Source organism: Amblyomma mixtum, chromosome 6, assembly GCF_055824585.1.
Source record: "Amblyomma mixtum isolate Tamu chromosome 6, ASM5582458v1, whole genome shotgun sequence".
NCBI classification, from domain to species: domain Eukaryota; kingdom Metazoa; phylum Arthropoda; class Arachnida; order Ixodida; family Ixodidae; genus Amblyomma; species Amblyomma mixtum.
This window is the reverse complement of record NC_143017.1, coordinates 151,143,630-151,160,828: the sequence shown is the minus strand read 5'-3', so window position 1 is coordinate 151,160,828 and position 17,199 is coordinate 151,143,630. Positions and strand designations below refer to the sequence as shown.

The 17,199-nt window shown below is 43.1% G+C and overlaps 1 protein-coding gene across 3 annotated transcripts in view; it reads left to right on the top strand.

The window, feature by feature from the left end:
- The first annotated feature begins 145 nt into the window (after window positions 1–145).
- The window catches only part of LOC149340771 (uncharacterized), a 27,520-nt gene continuing 10,466 nt past the window's right edge, over window positions 146–17,199 (top strand). The window contains exons 1-5 of one of the 3 annotated variants that reach the window (XM_089549636.1): window positions 146–3,368; window positions 14,178–14,348; window positions 15,209–15,390; window positions 15,574–15,636; window positions 16,285–16,459. In XM_089549636.1, coding sequence (XP_089405762.1) covers window positions 14,231–14,348; window positions 15,209–15,390; window positions 15,574–15,636; window positions 16,285–16,459 — 538 coding nt within the window. In that variant the 5' untranslated portion in view covers window positions 146–3,368; window positions 14,178–14,230. Of the gene's footprint in view, window positions 3,369–14,161; window positions 14,349–15,208; window positions 15,391–15,573; window positions 15,637–16,284; window positions 16,460–17,199 lie in introns of all 3 variants that reach the window. The other 2 variants (XM_089549635.1, XM_089549638.1) reach the window with 2 other exon arrangements.

Below are 17,199 nucleotides of genomic sequence, written 5' to 3'. Positions count from 1 at the left end.
GCTGATTTGGTTGGACTTTGAAACCACCGTATTAACACGTTTGACCTGTGAGATGCCGTTTATTCTGGTGTCGCAGGGAATTGATGTTTCGTAATTAACAAAGATCTCTTGCTTGAAACTTCTTCGATAAGTGCTGAACATTTTGGAGTGTAGCTCGTAGGCGCCTGTACCCTGTACCTGCCTTGTGTGCCTGCCTTGTGTGCCTGTGGCATAACCGGCAGAGCTCTAACAAAGCGAAGAGTACGCAAAGGATGAAAGTGGGCATTGATGGAGGGTGAAAATGAAAATGTGGAGGAGGGTATAATGGGGGCAGGCAAGAGAGGTCTTTCTGCACCAGCTGTTGCTTAATGACTGCCTAAATGCATTTACAGATGGCTGTCATGCTTAGAGCGCGAACTCTAACTACCTTGTGCAGCAGGCAGATACTGAAAATGATGCACTACCTTGCCCAAGTGAGGTGATTCCTTCCACAAAGATTGTGGACCCATTGATTGTCGCACAGGTCTGTGGCTGATTATTTTCAAATCTGCTTAAGCTCTAGCACAAAACTGCTAGTCTCAATTGGAGTCTGTCATTAATTGGCGGTCACTGTCAATCAGCATATATGTACATGGGCATCAGTGGGGGCTGTCCATGCAGTTTACCATGGGAACAGGCATAGGCTACACTGAATGTGTGGGCCACACGCCTGCTTCATGACCTGCTCCAAATGAAGGCTCGTCCTTTGTGGCTTCAGCGTTCTTCCTTGAAGCATAGAGACGAGCACATTGCAACGCATTCTCGCAGGGAGCAGCAAACGCGGGAAAAGGCTCCACAACAAGGCAAGGGTTGGACTGTGACGCTCTGTGCAATAGTTCAGTGCAAACCTTGTGCCACGAAGCGGCAATGCTTTGCATTGTACTCTTAAGGTACTTTGAGCATTGTCCAAATTTTCTGCCTGATGTCTCAAAATCAAGCTGTGCTCAAGTTTTGTGTTGGAGAGTACGGTATTCTTTTTTTCTTTCAAACTTTTGAATTGTAGAAGGTATGAACTAATAGATGTGGATATTGGACATAACCAATGAAAAAGAATCTACAAGTATCGCTCATAGGATGCCAGCAGTAATTTGGGAAAGCCAGAGAAGTTCAGTAGACTGGGGGTAGGCCATTGCTTCCATGAGGTGAGGCAGTGCATGAATTATTGCACCATTTCCAGTAAAATGAGCATAGCATGTCTGCGAAGTAAGTTGTTGCTTATTAGGATCAGTGTATTAACATTGCGTCTAATCTCAGTTTGAAAGGATCATTTCTTGCCATTTGGTGGAGACCGGACTTGCTGACGGATTGTAGCAAACGGTGCACGACAAATATTTTCACAATCCTTGAAATTTTTTATTTTTTTTCAAAAGTTTATAGTGCAAGGAGCCCTGCATATTCAAATGCTAAGTGGCTGTTGTGAACAAAGCCAGTGATATATGTTGTGGAGGTGGCCAGCCACAGCTCTGCTGGGGTCTGGGGTTGTGCATCAGACAGCACGTGCCGACCCCGGTGCAGTCAGTGGCCCAGAAGTGCAGTCCCTCAAGTGAACGTTAGCTAGGTAGCTGGCAGGGAGACTAGTTCAGGAGCCACCACCATGGCCAACACTTTGCCTCACTGTCCCCATTGCTTCTCAAAGTATTCATCTTTTTAGCGCAAACATGACGAAGAAAGACTAATACAGCCGCTGTTTCCTTTGTAGTGTTTGCACTAAAAAGATGAATACTTTTTCAGAAAACCGAGTGGCCCAGCATCTAGCTCTTTTCAAGGTCATTGCTTCTCCTTGGCAAATAAAGCTACATTCAGTAATTCCCGTTGCCCACCAGCCACTCGAAATACTTGTGTTCCTCCGTTCCGCTTTGCTCATGGAGAACATTTTTCCGTTGATCGTGGTTGTGACCACAGAAATTTGAACAGCTCAGCTGCGCCTTGACTGCCTTTACTCCCATCAGATTGCTCCAGATTGACCCCTTCTCTGTGAACATAAGCGGACTTCATTACGTAGTCAAAATTGTGGTCTGAATGCTCGACTAAAAAATTTTTCATCTGACCAGTATTGTTCAATGGAATCTTACTTAAAAATTCAGCATTGTCCTTTGGTCGCGCAAACCCTGGTGTATGTGATGGGGCTTGTAAAGAATGACTCAATCTTTTCTGGATAATTTGGCAGCGGTATCAACGAAGTCAACTCGTACCGAGATCGCGAATGTTTATGAATTTGTGTCGTCCAGCAATTTTCATGAATAAAGTAAATCTAGCGGTATTCATTTCAAGCACACCATTTTTGATTCTCGCGTACTTAATCTGTTAGGTCAATAAATGCTGCAAGGTGCCGCAAGTAATGAAAAATTGGCAGTGGCTTAGCTCAGCTACCTTGGCGAATTCTGACGTCATGCGTCGCGCAGCTGCTGCTCCTCTCTGGTTTCGCGCATGCACACTATCGGCCTCCCAGGCTCACGGCAAAATGCTCGACTGAGTGACACAGTGTAGCTCTCGCTACAAAATGGCGTCAGTAGTTGCAGCACCATTGTAGATTAACCGCGCTCGGGCAGCCCGCTGGCGGCCCGCAAGTTCGAATCGGATACCATACCGAGTCGACAGTTGCATATACTCGTGCTCGAATTACCTGGCGCTTTCTGCCAGTCCGCTCGATTTCCACAACTCGGTTTCAGTCCCGGCCACGGCGGACGAGTTTAGGTAGGGGCGAAACGCCAAAGTCGCCGGTGCGCTGTGCGATGTCGGCGCACAACCACAGGTGGTCTAGATTAATCCGGAGCTGTCCGTTACGGCGCCCTTCATAGCCCACGTGTTGCTTCAGAACGTTAAACCCCACAGTTTACAATTTTCCGAATCATCAGTTCGAATAAACTAGAAGTTCGGATTAAGCGAGTTGCGAAGTATGGAACACTGGTGCCAATAATGAAAAATAAATCGAGAAAAACAATTTCATACGAAACAGGGACACGCGAATCAAATTGCATTAAGTTTTTTTTCTTTTAACATACTACTAATTTTTGTACGAGTATGAAAGCGTTGGCATCGTCACTGTCGGTCATTATATGAAACCAGAAGTGTCTGGTATGCAGCGCCGCCCTGGAGAGTGTTGGCATGATCTTGTGACTCACGGTTAATCCTATTACCAACTTGTGGCCCTGACTGTTTCTACTTTCGCAGGCATCGCCGATAGGCTAAATTTGGCACCTTACTTTATAACGAGCCTTATATAACAGCTCTAGTTATGTTTGATTATGACTGCGATGTGAACTCGTGGCTCGCACTAGTGCTGCATAGCTGGAGCGACCTGGGTGTGTAACTGCGGCAAGCAGCGAGGGAGGGCTATTCTGCGGATGCTAGTAAGTCTTTTCCACTTCGCGTTTCGCATCAAAATTACTGTAGCTTTGTTTTAAAAATACCTGCACGAATATGTTTAATAAGCATTCATCAAAATCGCAGCTTTTGCTTATCTTTTTCATAGGTGAAATGAAGCATGAAGTGAGCGCAGGATGACGCTCCGTCTAAGTGTTCTTCTTGACCACGCACGACATCCGTCTTGTTTAGTTTCAGGTCAGGATGGTGGTTTACTGTGAGGCATAGTTTACTGCGCAGCATATCTTTGAAGTTCAATCATTTTGTAACAAAGGAGCTTATTGAACTTGTATGTAATCATAGCGTGAACAGTAGAGGTAACGGTTTAGTAAAATGTAGGGGCTTGTTTCGGTACGCCTTTACTTCTGTTGTTGATGGTGTTTGATAGTCGTGATTATAATAATGGACCGCTATCTGTAGCGTTTACTGCAGAGCAATTTTCCTCAGGTTTGAATTCTGTTAATGCGCAGTGAGGACAGTTTTATTCGGTGACGTTGCGTCAGGTCGAACGCGATGGGTTTATTCTGTTGGAGCGCATACAAAATAGGCTGAGGATTAATCTTGTCGGGGTGTGTCATTCTTACTTGTTTCTTGCCTTTTGTGCGTTTTGTACTTTAACTTTATTTTCTAGCGCCCGTTGTGCGAAATTTTTGACTTGGACACACTCATGTCGTAGCCGCGCCGTTCGTCGTACATCTAACGCTAATCAAATTGTCTCGGATGCCGTTAATCCGACCTTTTAACTTCTCAGGGATCTTTCTCTTATTGAGTACGGAAAAGGCTTTTTCTGCCTCGTACCTATACTAGTTCGACACATGTGCTAAAAGACGTGTGTATATATGAAAAAAAAAAAAAAAAACCTGGGACAGTGGTTTGTTTCAGGTGTTAAGTGGGATGAGTGATGACACCTGCAAACGAAAACAATGTACCGCCATGAACCGCATTACTCCTGCCTGTAATCTTAATTGAAATTTGCAGAATGTTCGGTCTAGCTGTTAGTCATACCAGTTGTATGTCTACAGTACTGTTCTAGGGGGTCATATCTGCTTGAGTATGGATTCGCTTCCTCCCGGTTGCATAAGTATTGCTTTAAATACATAAAAGAGTGACCTGTAATCATGACAAAGAAAAGGTCACCTGCATTTCTGGCTGGTGAACTGCTGCGGTTGTGAACAAAGGTTATAGCTGTGTGAGCTGGTAACTAAATATCACATGATTACTAAGGCAGTAGTATGGTGAAGGATTTTTTTTTATTCAAGTACCTGCAGTACCTCGAGGGCAATATTGTAGGGGGGACATTTTCCAAAAACATATGCCTAAAAATGAGGTGGTAACGGCAAAGCATGCAGCAAGGCGCGAAAAAAAGGACAAAAAACAACGCAACACCAAGAAGTCAGCACATAAGTGAACTGCTGCAGTTGTAAACAAAGGTTATAGCTGTGTGAGCTGGGAACTAAATATCTCGTGATTACCAGGGCAGTAGTTTGGTGAAGGATTTTTTTTTTTATTCAAGTAACTGGAGTACCTCGAGGGCAATATTGTAGGGGGGACATTTTCCAAAAACATATGCCTAAAAATTAGGTGGTAACAGCAAAGCATGCAGCAAAGCATGAAAAAAAAGGACAAAAAACAACAACGCAACACGAAGAAGTCAGCACATAAGTGAACTGCTGCAATTGTAAACAAAGGTTATAGCTGTGTGAGCTAATAACTAAATATCCCATGATTACCAGGATAGTAGTGTGGTGAAGGATTTTTTTTTTATTCAATTACCTGCAGTACCCCGAGGGCAATATTGCAAGGGGGACATTGTCCAGAAACATATGCCTGAAAAGCTGGTAACTACAAAGTATGCAGCAAAGTGCGAAAAAAAGGACAAAAATTTTTATTCAAGTACCTGCAGTACCTCGAGAGCAATATTGCAAGGGGGACATTGTCCAGAAACATATGCCTGAAAATGAGCTGGTAACTACAAAGCATGCAGCAAAGTGCGAAAAAAAGGACAAAAAACAACGCAACACCAAGAAGTCAGCACATAACAGCACGCTTGCAGGCGCCATAGTAAAAAAACTTCGCAGTACAGTAGGAGTTTGTTACTGTATTGCATGAATGTGTGATAAGGCGTGAAAAAGCACATGTATTACATTGAGCTTATTCCACTGAGCGGATGTATGTGGAAAAAATGAATTGCGGAAAACATCAGTACGACAGCACATTTCAAGAACTTTCAGCTCGTGATCGCATAGGTTAGAGATGAAGTGGGGTGGTGAAATGTACTAGGGCTTGTTTATTCCTGTGAGACCAGAGTAAATTCGGAAAAAAATGTTCTAATCTTGTGGCTAACCGGTGGCGAGCTAGCGTTTTCCAGCCGAGGTGTGATACTGTTTCAGAAGTTATAGTTTACAGAAACAAATCTGGGTGTGTGGTTTTGGATGTGTTCAAGTTTTTCTTTAAGATAAGAGATCTGAGGGTCCCATGCTACACAAGCGTACTATGTAAAGCTGTTTTTTTTTTACTCTTTTTGGGGCATTATAAATATTACGTCTAATGAAGTTAAGCAGTCTAGGTGATTTGAGGTCAAATATTCAGTGTGTCTGTTTCATGTTAAGTTTTCTGAGAAATACAGGGTCTGTTCTGAAAGTAGTAGGACTGGTTTTTTCCTGGGCGAACGGGCGGACAAGAGGTGGTCTGCTCATGCAGGATCGTTGAAGGGGGATATTGGGAATGCAGGGGAAAATCGGCAGTCGGCTCTCGGCCGTTGAAGACAGGAGGTCGCTTGTATTGTGAACCCCTGTCGAAACGTCTCGTCACGCAGAATCGTCGAGCGTTTACTGGATCAGCGATACGCGATCAAATTTTGAGTAAATCTTGGTAAAACGGGCAAACAGACTCACAACATGATTAAGGAGGCCTACGGTGACGCTTCCATGGGTAGATCAGGTGTTTTTGATTGGCACAAGCTTTTCCGAGAAGGTAAGGAAAGGGTGGAGGAAGACGTCCGCTTCAGACGCCCTTCGACCAGCAAGACCAACGAAAATGTGTAGCGAGGGAAACATTTACTTAACAGTGATCGTAGAATGAGTATCAGAATGATTGCTGATGACTTCAGCATTCCTCAAACCCAAGTTTTTGGTGCCGGTGTTGGTGCCGGTAGTGTTGTCAGAGGAGGAAAAGGCCAACCGGTAGGATCTTCTTCATCATGTGAATGAGGACCCCGATTTTTTGTCCCGCACAAGGTGGCAACGCTGTCTCAGCCCCCCTACAGCCTCGACTTGGCCCTGCCAGACTTTTTTCTATTCCCGAGAATAAAATCGACGCTCGAGGGGAAACATCACGGATCGGTAGAGGTGGTTCAACAGGCCGTGACGAGGGAGTTAAACAGCATTCCGGTCCAGGCGTTCCTGGAGACGTACGAAAACTGTAAAACTCATTGGCAGCAGCGTGTAAGTACGGAAGGGTGCTACCTTGAAAAATTGTAATTGTTTGTACTATTCTCTTAAATAAATTTTGTTTAGAAAAATGAGTCCTACTACTTTCAGAACAGACCATGTAGACCCCACGATATTGTAATGTTCAACCTTTTCAAGAGGTAGTCCATTCCTATTTTAGTCTGACCTCACCGAAATACATTTTCAGGTAAATGATACAAATTGGCATGTAGCATTGTCCAGTGAGATGCCTGATTTTGTGCACCAAACCTGAATGGTATTTAAACCATTCTATAGGCTGGTGACATCACAGTCATTTTGAATATTCTTATAAATGGCATACTCATCTGCATGTAATCGCACTTTGCTCCCAAGACCTTTTACAATATCAGTGATAAAGATGAAGGCCCTTGAGGCATTCCATAAGTAACGGTGACATGCGTTAATTTAGATCCATTGATCTAAAACATGCTGTGTTCGCCCGTACAAATAATTTCTAATCCAAACGACTATGGCAGGGTGTACGCAGAGACAAGATAGTTTATGTAAAAGCAAGGCATGAACGGTATCACAGGCTTTTAAAAAATCTAAAAATGTGCAGTCTACTTGAAATCCAGTGTCAAAAGAATGAAACAGATTGTGGCAGAATTCCACGAGTTGAGTCGTGCATGACAAGCCAGGTCTAAATGCATGTTGTGCATTTGAAAAAAAAAAAAAAAAATTATTGTTTTGGAGGCGTTTCATCACAGCACTGTAGATAATGTGTTCAATTGTTTTACTGCTTACGCAGGTAAGAGAGATATGTGGTGCATTTTTCGGACCGCTTTTATGAATAGGAACACTGTGTTTCCACTGTGTGGGTCATAACGATTTGTTAAAACGACTAAGAAAAGCGCTATTTCTTGAAAGCAAGTTTTTATTACCGTACTTTCCGGTGTATAAGACACGGCTTTTTTTCAAAAACCTTGGTGGTGCATCCTATACAAGGGTGCGTCTTATACGCGAATTTTTCGTTTCTCAGGTTCATTTTCAAGCTTTGTTCACCGAAAAAGTATCGCTACCAATAATGCGGTTTTATTACGGTTAATACTTCAATACGGGGACTGCCGTGCGCATCTTGTTTAGGTGAACTTTATTATGAAATGACGGGGATAACGACTTCCGGGATCATAAACGCGCGGCAGTTTCGGATGCCCCAAGCAAAAGTAATGTGAAATGCCAAAAGATGACAAAAATCACGCTTCTCACCATTGTCTAGACAAGCCAAGACAAGCCGGCGTTTTTTTTAGTCACCCTTTGCAACTTTGTTTGCTCCGTGTACGTAGTACGTCCGTAGGGCGAAGATAATGTTTCAGCCGCGTTGCCTCCACAAATGGCCGAATTTTTTGATAGTGCATCCAAAGATGAAGACTTCGAAGGTTTTAAGTTAAAATAAAAAGTTCTTACGAACATAAGGAGAGTACTTTTCGTTTTTTTTCTTGTTTGCTAAAACGTGGGTGGGTATGACATGAGTGCTGCCTTTTTCGATCACTTAGCGTTGCTTAATAAGAACTTCTCACAAGTACGATGCACGATGGTCACACAAGCATGTTTAATTAAGCCTTACTAGCCTAACTGGGTAAATTGGGGTGCGTCTTATATAATATACCAACTTTTTCAATGACAGCCTGCATATATGGCAGGTGCGTCTTATACAAGGGTGCGTCTTATACACCGGAAAATACGGTACCTATTATTGGATACCATCAGAACCCCCAGCAGATTTATTTTTTGCATTAGAAAGCAGTTTCAGAACACTGTTATATGTGACAGTTACCATGGGCATGTTCTCGTAGGCTGTTTCTTGTATTTCAGACAGTTCAGCAGTGTATGCAGCAGAAAAGATGGATTTAAAATAGTAATTCAGACAGCAAGCCTTCTCATAATCAGCATACAGTGTTTTCCCATCAGCTATTAAACTAGGGACTATTGTCACCTCTTTATTATTTGTTTTAACATATTTCCAAAAATGTTTAGGATTTTAATTTAACCTTGTGGTAAACGATGAGATCTAGAGTTGTTTATTTATCTTGATTTCTTGCTTAATTTTGTAGCTTACATGGCATATTTCCTGAAAAACGCATTGTTCATGATTTCTTAAATATTAAGCATACAGGTGATGTTTCTTGTTAATTTGTGCTCGAATTTTTTTATTCACCCATGGTTTTTACTGTTCAGGCGTCTGCTTGTTTATAGTTTTGATGGGATGTTGTCCTCAGTTAAAGCCAATAGTTTATCTCTAAAAAGAATCCAAGCTTCATCTATGTCTGTGATTGGCTGACTTCATAAAAAGTTGGGAAGCAGTGAGAAAGTTCTCATCGCGATTGTAATGAAACACCTTTCTACAATGCTTGTGGGGGCCGGTCTGACTGAAGTGTTGGTGCGGGTGACCACAACACAATCATAATCACTGATATCGAGGATGACCACTACATTCTGTATAAATGACTCAGAGTTAGCGAAAAACAAATCCAAAGTGCTAGCAGAAGAACGTGCTCGTGTAGTGTTCTCGGACACAAATTGGGTGAGGTCGTTTGCTGTCATTCTTAACCCTTTGAGGGTCGAATTATTTTGAAGAAAACTTTCCCAGGTGGTCAAATTACTTCATTGCGGATCTTGAATCTACAAAATGTATATAATCGAGAATAAATAGTAAAAAAAATTAGGAACAGTACTTTGGTGACAGCATCACTCACAACTGGAAAATGTTCAATAGAATAGAATAGCAACGGTGATAAGCAAGCTAAGAGCAGCACCAATAAAGATAGAAATCAACTTTCGCCGCCTCTGCAAAACAGTGCCCACAAAGAGAAAACACGTTTTGCGCGACTCCGTTGCGATCCCGCGGCGGAATCGAAACCGCGTAGGTACGTTGCCACAGAGGGCAAGAATACCTCGCGAGCAACGGTGATAAGCAAGCTAAGAGCAGCGCCAATAAAGATAGAAATCAACTTCGGCAGCCCCTGCAAGATAGTGCTGTCAAAAAGAAAACTCAAATTTCGCGCGACTCCGTTGCGATCACGCGGCGAAACCAAAACTACAAAAGAGGTGTTGCCGCAGTCTGTGCCGCCGCGCTAAAGCCGAGGCTAAAGCTAGACATAAGTTCTGCTTATCTTTGTAAGAAGGCAGCACAAAATTCAAACACTTCTTGTAAGTCCTAAGAGGTGGCAGCACCCCCCAGTGAGCACGCATTGTTCTTTTGGCGCAAAATTTCAAACGGAAGATCGAAACCGTACCCGTACGGCAAAGACCTTGCGGGACAGAAAACCGCCGCCGTACATATACGGCAAAAACCTTCAAAGGGTTAAAATGCTAGGTAGAGGGCAGCCGAGTCTGCGAACACTGGTGTCCCCTTTTTACAGTGAATGGCTGGCATATTAGAGTCTCCGCCAAGTATATAGTCACAGTTTATGGCAGTTGAAAAGCTTGATAATTCATTAAATTATTCCGGGTTAGTAGAACTGCGGGGACGGTAAAAGGACCCAATAGCCAAGTAACTGCTATGTTCAGTCTAACCCTGCACCATACAGATTCGGAAAGGTGTAAAGAAGTAGGCAGTTCACTCCTCTGAAGGCATTGATTGATGAGGATCAAAACACTGCCACCATGTGTGTTTCTATCGCACTGGTAAACGTCATAACCAAACGGAAAAACTTCAATGTTTGCAATAGAATCATGCAACCAAGGTTCATTTCTTAGCTAGGCAAGGTTGCCAAAGTACACAGAGGAGGCTAAAGTAAAAAAAAAAAAATCAGATTTTTCAGATTCTGCCAATCTCGAATACCTAAACATTCCTGAACTTTGTTCAGTGACCTACACACTATTACGCCCGTCAGTACGGCATCGAACAGCTTGTTTTTCAAAACCAAATGGCGAATGGGCCTGCTCAGTTTCATCGGAGCTGGTACTCGCTCGCATTTCTGCTGTGAAAAATGTCAAATGCAAAACAGGGAATTTTATTAAGCGCACTTGATCAACAGCAATCGGGCAGAGCAAGAAAGGTGTATGTTTTAATGAACGCATTCACATATTACTCCGTGTACTTCTTATTGTGTTAGGCTTGCAATTTCTTCACTTCTGTGTGATTATTTTGAACTTCTTTTTTGCTTTTGGTTGGTGACTTAGAAAGCAAGCCTATGGCTGCTTGGGCCATGAATTTTCATGTGTTCACTACTGGCAGAGGAGGAGCCAGGTGACAAACAAGCATCTTGTGTTCAAATCCACGCTTAAGGCAGTACTGCACACTGTAAAGTCTACTTGTCAGCAGCCAGATTTTCTCAAGAAGTGTCTCTATGGGCAAACCCAAAGTGTCAAAATTTCATTTATTAATCTCATCTGGCAATGCAGGTCAGTGAATGCAGTCATTCGAATGCATATCTCAGTTACCATCTTCGACGCAGTGTTCACTTTCAGCGAAGGCAGCATGGCCAGAGTTAACACCCTGTGACATTCCCGCTAATGTTGCAGGGCATTTGGGATTTCTTCGAGCTGCTATATCATGATGTGGTTGCGTGAGGTGTACCGTTGTGGAAAGTCCTTTACTAGGAGAGATGCAGAACAGGTCACAAAAAAAAAGCATAGGAACAGAGTGAGGAGCAATTAAGTGCAAAGTTTAGATTGGTACTGACCACATGAGTAGTGGCCACTCGTAACGTGTTTCAGTGCTTGTTGTTTGTGCCAAAAAACTGAAGTAAATGTCTGTTTTTTGTCTTTAATCTCAAATGTCTCTGTGTTACTTTTTTTACATTTGACCCATTATTAGAAAAAATTAGATAAGGTAGAAGGCTGATGTTTCTTCCAGCTTGGTCTTCACACAAATGCAAGCTACTGAACTACTGTGTTACAGATCTGTGGAGAAGATTTTTTCCCTTGAAGAATTTATTCTCTGAAAACAGCAAAGGAAGATGGTTTCATATAAAAAAAAAATCACCAGACTGAATATTTCATAGAAAAATATTATTTTTTTGTTCTGCAAAAAGAAGAAATGGGGACTAAAATAAAACAAATCCTGGTGAGCTACGTGCGGTAGTTGAAAAAAACAGACTTAAATATGCCTAAAAATGCATGAGACATATAAGGCATACCCATGCCCTTAAGCTATTCGACGTAAATTGGAAAAACTTAACATTACGGTATGTCCACTTCAGTTGCCAATTTCTCTCTTTGCTAGTACAAGTTGTTCACATAGCTTGAAATGCACAGATACTCTTATGTAAATTCTTTCTGCATAGTGATGCATTATGGTAGATTAAGCTAATTTTCCAATTTTACTTTTTATTGCATTAATAGTAAACAATAGTAAACAGTAAAAAAGTGCACATCTCGGATTCTATCGTGGCAGCTGGCTGCACTGGGCAACAGTCGGATTTGAAATTATTTCAGACGGGTATTAAGCATTCTGTGCCTTATGATACACTTTTTAGATGTTATACTTTTAGATGGACATCACTACTTCGCATACACACTTTCTTTTTTTTTTTTTCAGTTTCAGGTTAGTTTATTTGTTCTTGTACAGTATGGTATATGGTATTTTATGTGGGGTTTAGCAGACCAAAGCAGAGCATGGGCTATTAGTGGTGGACTCCAGATTAATTTTGACCACCTGGGTTTATTTTGTGCAGTGACATTGCATGGCACACAGGTGTTATTGCATTGTGCCTGCCTTCACTGAAATACTGCTGAGGTGGCTTGGATTGTTCCGCGTCCTTTGGTTCTGCAATCGAGCGCCAGTGCTGCTAAGCTGTCGTGGTGAATCAGTTTTTCCATGTGCTAACCTTTGTGCTGTTTCTCCGACGGCCAGACCTCTTCTTATGAAGGGTGACTCATGAGAGCTAACTCAGCATATCTTTAATTTAAGGTGCAAAAATAGTGCTTACATGATCAGGCATTGCCCTTTATGTCCTATTGCTACCTAGTCCTTCAATTAGACAACTGAGGCATCTTATAACGAAACCTTCTTCATAATCATCATTATTCCTGCATTGTGTCATTTTCTGTGAATCTAAGGTTATTTCTTTAAGCCTTAAACATTTAGTGTCAATGACAGTGCATAGCAAGTGCTATAAATGTATGTGTGCTTTGTTTGCCTCTTTAAAGGGACAGTGAGGAGAGCTCTATTAATATGTTTTTTATAGCAAAATTTGATAGTTCGGCATTTCATGGCTTTGTTGCCACTTGGCCGGCAGCGAAAGATGCATTTATTTCTAAGAAATTTGGATTCGAAGTTGAAAAAGTTTTTCCCGCCACTCAGATTCAAACTTGGAATTCTCCTATGACAACACAGGACTAAGTGACGTGAAACATGACGTGCACATGACTTAACGCAGACTCCGTGATATCTAGCGGCCAGAAGTGCCGAAATGAAAGCTACCGCCGGCCGCACGTTGAAGGCATCTATCGGCTATTGCGGCCGTCGCTTCGCTTACATTTGCACCGCCGTTTTGCCAGCGTTACGATGGATCCTGTTCTCGAAGTCGTCAACGAAGTTCTCGCAAATAGACACCTTTAGCATACCGTATACCTTGTTACCGTTAGTGGAATACCGGGAGCCCGCTTACAGCCGGTGAGCAGGCACTGATTGGTCCTGATGCTGCAGGCGCACGCGTAGCTGCTGGGTACGTGGCGCCATCTGGCGACGTCAAGGAGATTTGCGCATGCATTGGCTGCGCCTCAGTGATTCGTGGCTCCTCGTGTCCCAGTGTTACTAGAACCATTGGTTCTAGCAACATTGTTTTGTCCTATGACGTCATCACGCTTGTACTTGCGAGCTTGGCCTGTGGCGGGGACACCTGTATTTTGGTTCTTGCTCTTTTCTACGTTACAAGAGCTTTGTTGTCAGTATGAGTGGCGTTTTTGTAATCAGGAGCTGGTATTCTGTCGATACAAGCCAACTTCAATTTCTCCTCAGTTTCCCTTTATTCTGTTTGATGATGGCCATGCATTGTACATTACATTTAGGAGAACATGATGCTTGGCTAGGTGATGCAATTTTATGATTTTCAAAGTGTTCCACATACGAAGGACACACAACTTGTGCTAACACAAAGTTTGCCTGTATGTGTCTTTGGCTTTTTTATGTGAGGCACTTCACCTATAGCAGTAAACGTTTGCTTACTTTGTTTACGTGACTCTCTGCTTGGATTTGGATTTGTGCTCCACTGTTCCCATGTGAGCAACTTCATCTCAGAAGTCTTTGGAGGCCTCCATTATTATTCTTATTTGAAAGAGTTGCTCGATTCCTGCAAGATTTTTCTCCTTTCTTGCCTTCTTGCCTTGGGCGAGGCTGTCGAAGTGAGGAGTTTTCATGGAAGCAGTTTGTGCTCTCGGCAGGCGGCAGAGAGAGCTGGTCCAGTGCGGACACAGGTTCCTGCCCTGTGTTGAGCATGGAGACGTCGCCACCTCCGCAGGAAAGGGCCTTGCCCCTGGCACAGCCCTTCCTCTCCCAAGTCTGCCGCCATGGCCATGAGCCGTCCACTCTCAATATTTCTGCCCACAGGCATGGCAAGTGTCAATCCATCATTTCTCCCTTGCTTTCAGTGCCCCAGGAGGTTGCATGTCTGCAGGATTTAAAAATAAGGGGTTATTGTGAGCATGGTTGCAGCTTGTGTGCTGTCATGGAACTGAGCACTGATGCTAGATAATCTGAAAGTTTTGACCTTGAAAGCTTAATTTTGTTGACTTCAACAGAAGTTGCAAAACTGTATATCGACGACCATAATGAGTTGCTTGCTTTATTTTTCCAGATGACTTATTTCAAAGGCTATGCACGTAGTTTGTGCTATCTGCATGCGTCATACGAGCTATGCTGCCGAAGTGGGACATCAGATTTTAGCACTGATGCTAAAATCATAATAGCAGTTTTGTAGTTTATCTGGGCACTTTTGTGAACCATGGGAGAGGCAGTGTGATTGATGGGCTGCCTGTTTGATGCTCTCATGTGTCAGAAAAGCCCTTGCAGTTTTCGTTTGTGTTGTTTTGTTAGTTCCTTTACTTTGCTTTAAAACCAAGTTGAGCTAGGGTCGGGTGATAACACCTAAAACTTGCACTCACTCTCCAGCACTTTCAGCTCTATTTTTGTCACTTTACTGAGCTCCTGGTTTGCAAAAGTTTGCTTTGCATTCATGCAATATTGAGAAAACCGCAGTGCTTTTCTAGAACTACTCTTTCTTTTTTTTTTGTAGTAAATTCACAAAAATAGCATTTATATATTACCATCACATTTCTGGGTGGTGAACTACGTGGACCTGAAAGCCTTGGTGCCTTCAGGTGTTTCTCCCTGGCATGATAGCAACTCTCAGCATTCTTGGAGCAGGATGTGTTGCTGTGGAAGCTGAAAGTGCAAAGCTGTGGCTTCTTTGCAGCTGAGGCGAGGTCGTCCCTGTGGCTGATATGGCTGCGCAAGTATGTCATCCTCTGCCTGGTGTGTGGTGGCTCGGCTGTCTTTGTTGGCGTGCTCTTCATCGCCATCTACTTCACCCTGAAGTCGTACACGTCGTCCCTGCAGTTTTTCGAGACTATTCCCACCTATGTACCTGCTGCAGTGGTGAGTGAAAGCATTTTACTGCATCTCATGAGCGTTCTGAACAGTGAAGAGAACAGTATTTATTAGGACCGTCATTTTATTTAGCATTTATTTAAGGCATTTATTTTATGAATGGCTGTACATGTACCACATATGTAGTTTTCCTTATGTGTAATGTTTGTGTTTATTATTGTATACTTCCAGCTTATCCTGACGGGACTGATGGTCATGTGCTTTGCCAAGCGTCGTAACCGGTACACTTACCTGGTCAGTATTGAAAATTAAACCTTGCTCAGTGTGATTCTGGTGTATTGAGCAGTTTATTTATATGTACCAGCTCACAGCTCGATAACAGCCCTGTTGATGATTGGTGCAGTATTTATAGGACAGCAGAAAAAAAAAAAACAAACAAATGCAGCTGATAGGCCAACCCCTCCACCCACCCCCATCTTCGAGACACTCCCACCCGCCAGAAGCCCTCACAGCAGCAGAGTGGAAAAGTGCTGTTGAAATCAAATTTGAAAACACAGTAGTAGGAATGCGGAAGCAAAATACTGTATACAACCCAATACTGCAAGTTTGTTGCATCATATGGCATGAATGCCAGTGCATTTTTGTTCCTCTTATTTTAGCAATCAGATAATCCATTCTGGTCTGGCATGTTTCTTTTGACAGGGCATGAGGACAGAGTGTGGATTAAGATGTGATAGCTGCTTGATTCTTGTCCCACTTGCTCAAAAAATGCCACCATTTCTTATGTGTTGCTTACTTTTGTAGAGGTCATTCTACCTAACCTCTAAGGTATGACAGTGTGTTTGAGCCATGTAAGGACACGTGCAGTTGGTTGTAGCCTGCGTCTGGTATATGGCCATTCTAGTGAATGAATGAACTTCTCATGTGCATCTTCTCACCCAGGTGAAGTTTGCGGGTGGCTGCTGCCTCACATGCGTGCTTCTCTGTGTGGTTATCACGGTCACCACCACAGTCGTGCACATGAACAGGCTGCAGACGCTGCACAAGTGCGACTACTCCTCCAAGGACAGGGCCTGCATGTGCTTGTCAGCTATCGCAGAGTCTCCTGCCCAGGACGGTGAGAATGCAGTCTTGCCAACTCCACTAACGAATAAATTGGGCTGGGTTACTGGGTTAGTTGGGAGCACAGTGGGGAAGACAGCTAGGAACTATGGTGTAGAGTAGGGAAGGCATACAAGTAATATTATTGAGAAATGAAGTGATGGAATTGCACGCTGAAAACAGACGCATAGCACAGGGACAGGCGGATGTAGGGGCGGGAGGAAGCGGTCGCCCCCTCCCACTGCCCCGAAACGAGAAATTCTGCATATGGAAACCATGCTGGACCTCATTTTTCTGACAAAAAAAAGTCCAAGAAATGCAAAATGGGACCCACCCCCCCCTCCAAACCACCCCCTCCAATAGTGACCCATAAATACACCCCTGCCTAGGGACATAGTTACTCTTCTAGATAGTGAAAATCAGTTTTATATTTGAAAGTAGCATGGAAGGATGGCGGATATGCTGGGTGCTGTTCTTTGCAATGTTTCATGCTTCATCTTGTAATAGTTAGCACACTTGTTTAGCCTTGCTGTGCATTTTGCACTTCTTTCTTTACAGTTTGAATCTTGTGAAAGTGAAGTCGAAGGGGTCCCGCAGTTTTTTCTGTTACAGCTGTATGCGACATTTATTGAAAGTGTCGCATGCCAGTGGGCTGTGTATAACAAGGAATGCAAACCCAGCTCTTAGTATGCCACTGATGTGTGTTGTGTGTATAAGATCCTTTTTTCCCTGCTTTCTTTGCCTGCTGGATGTAGG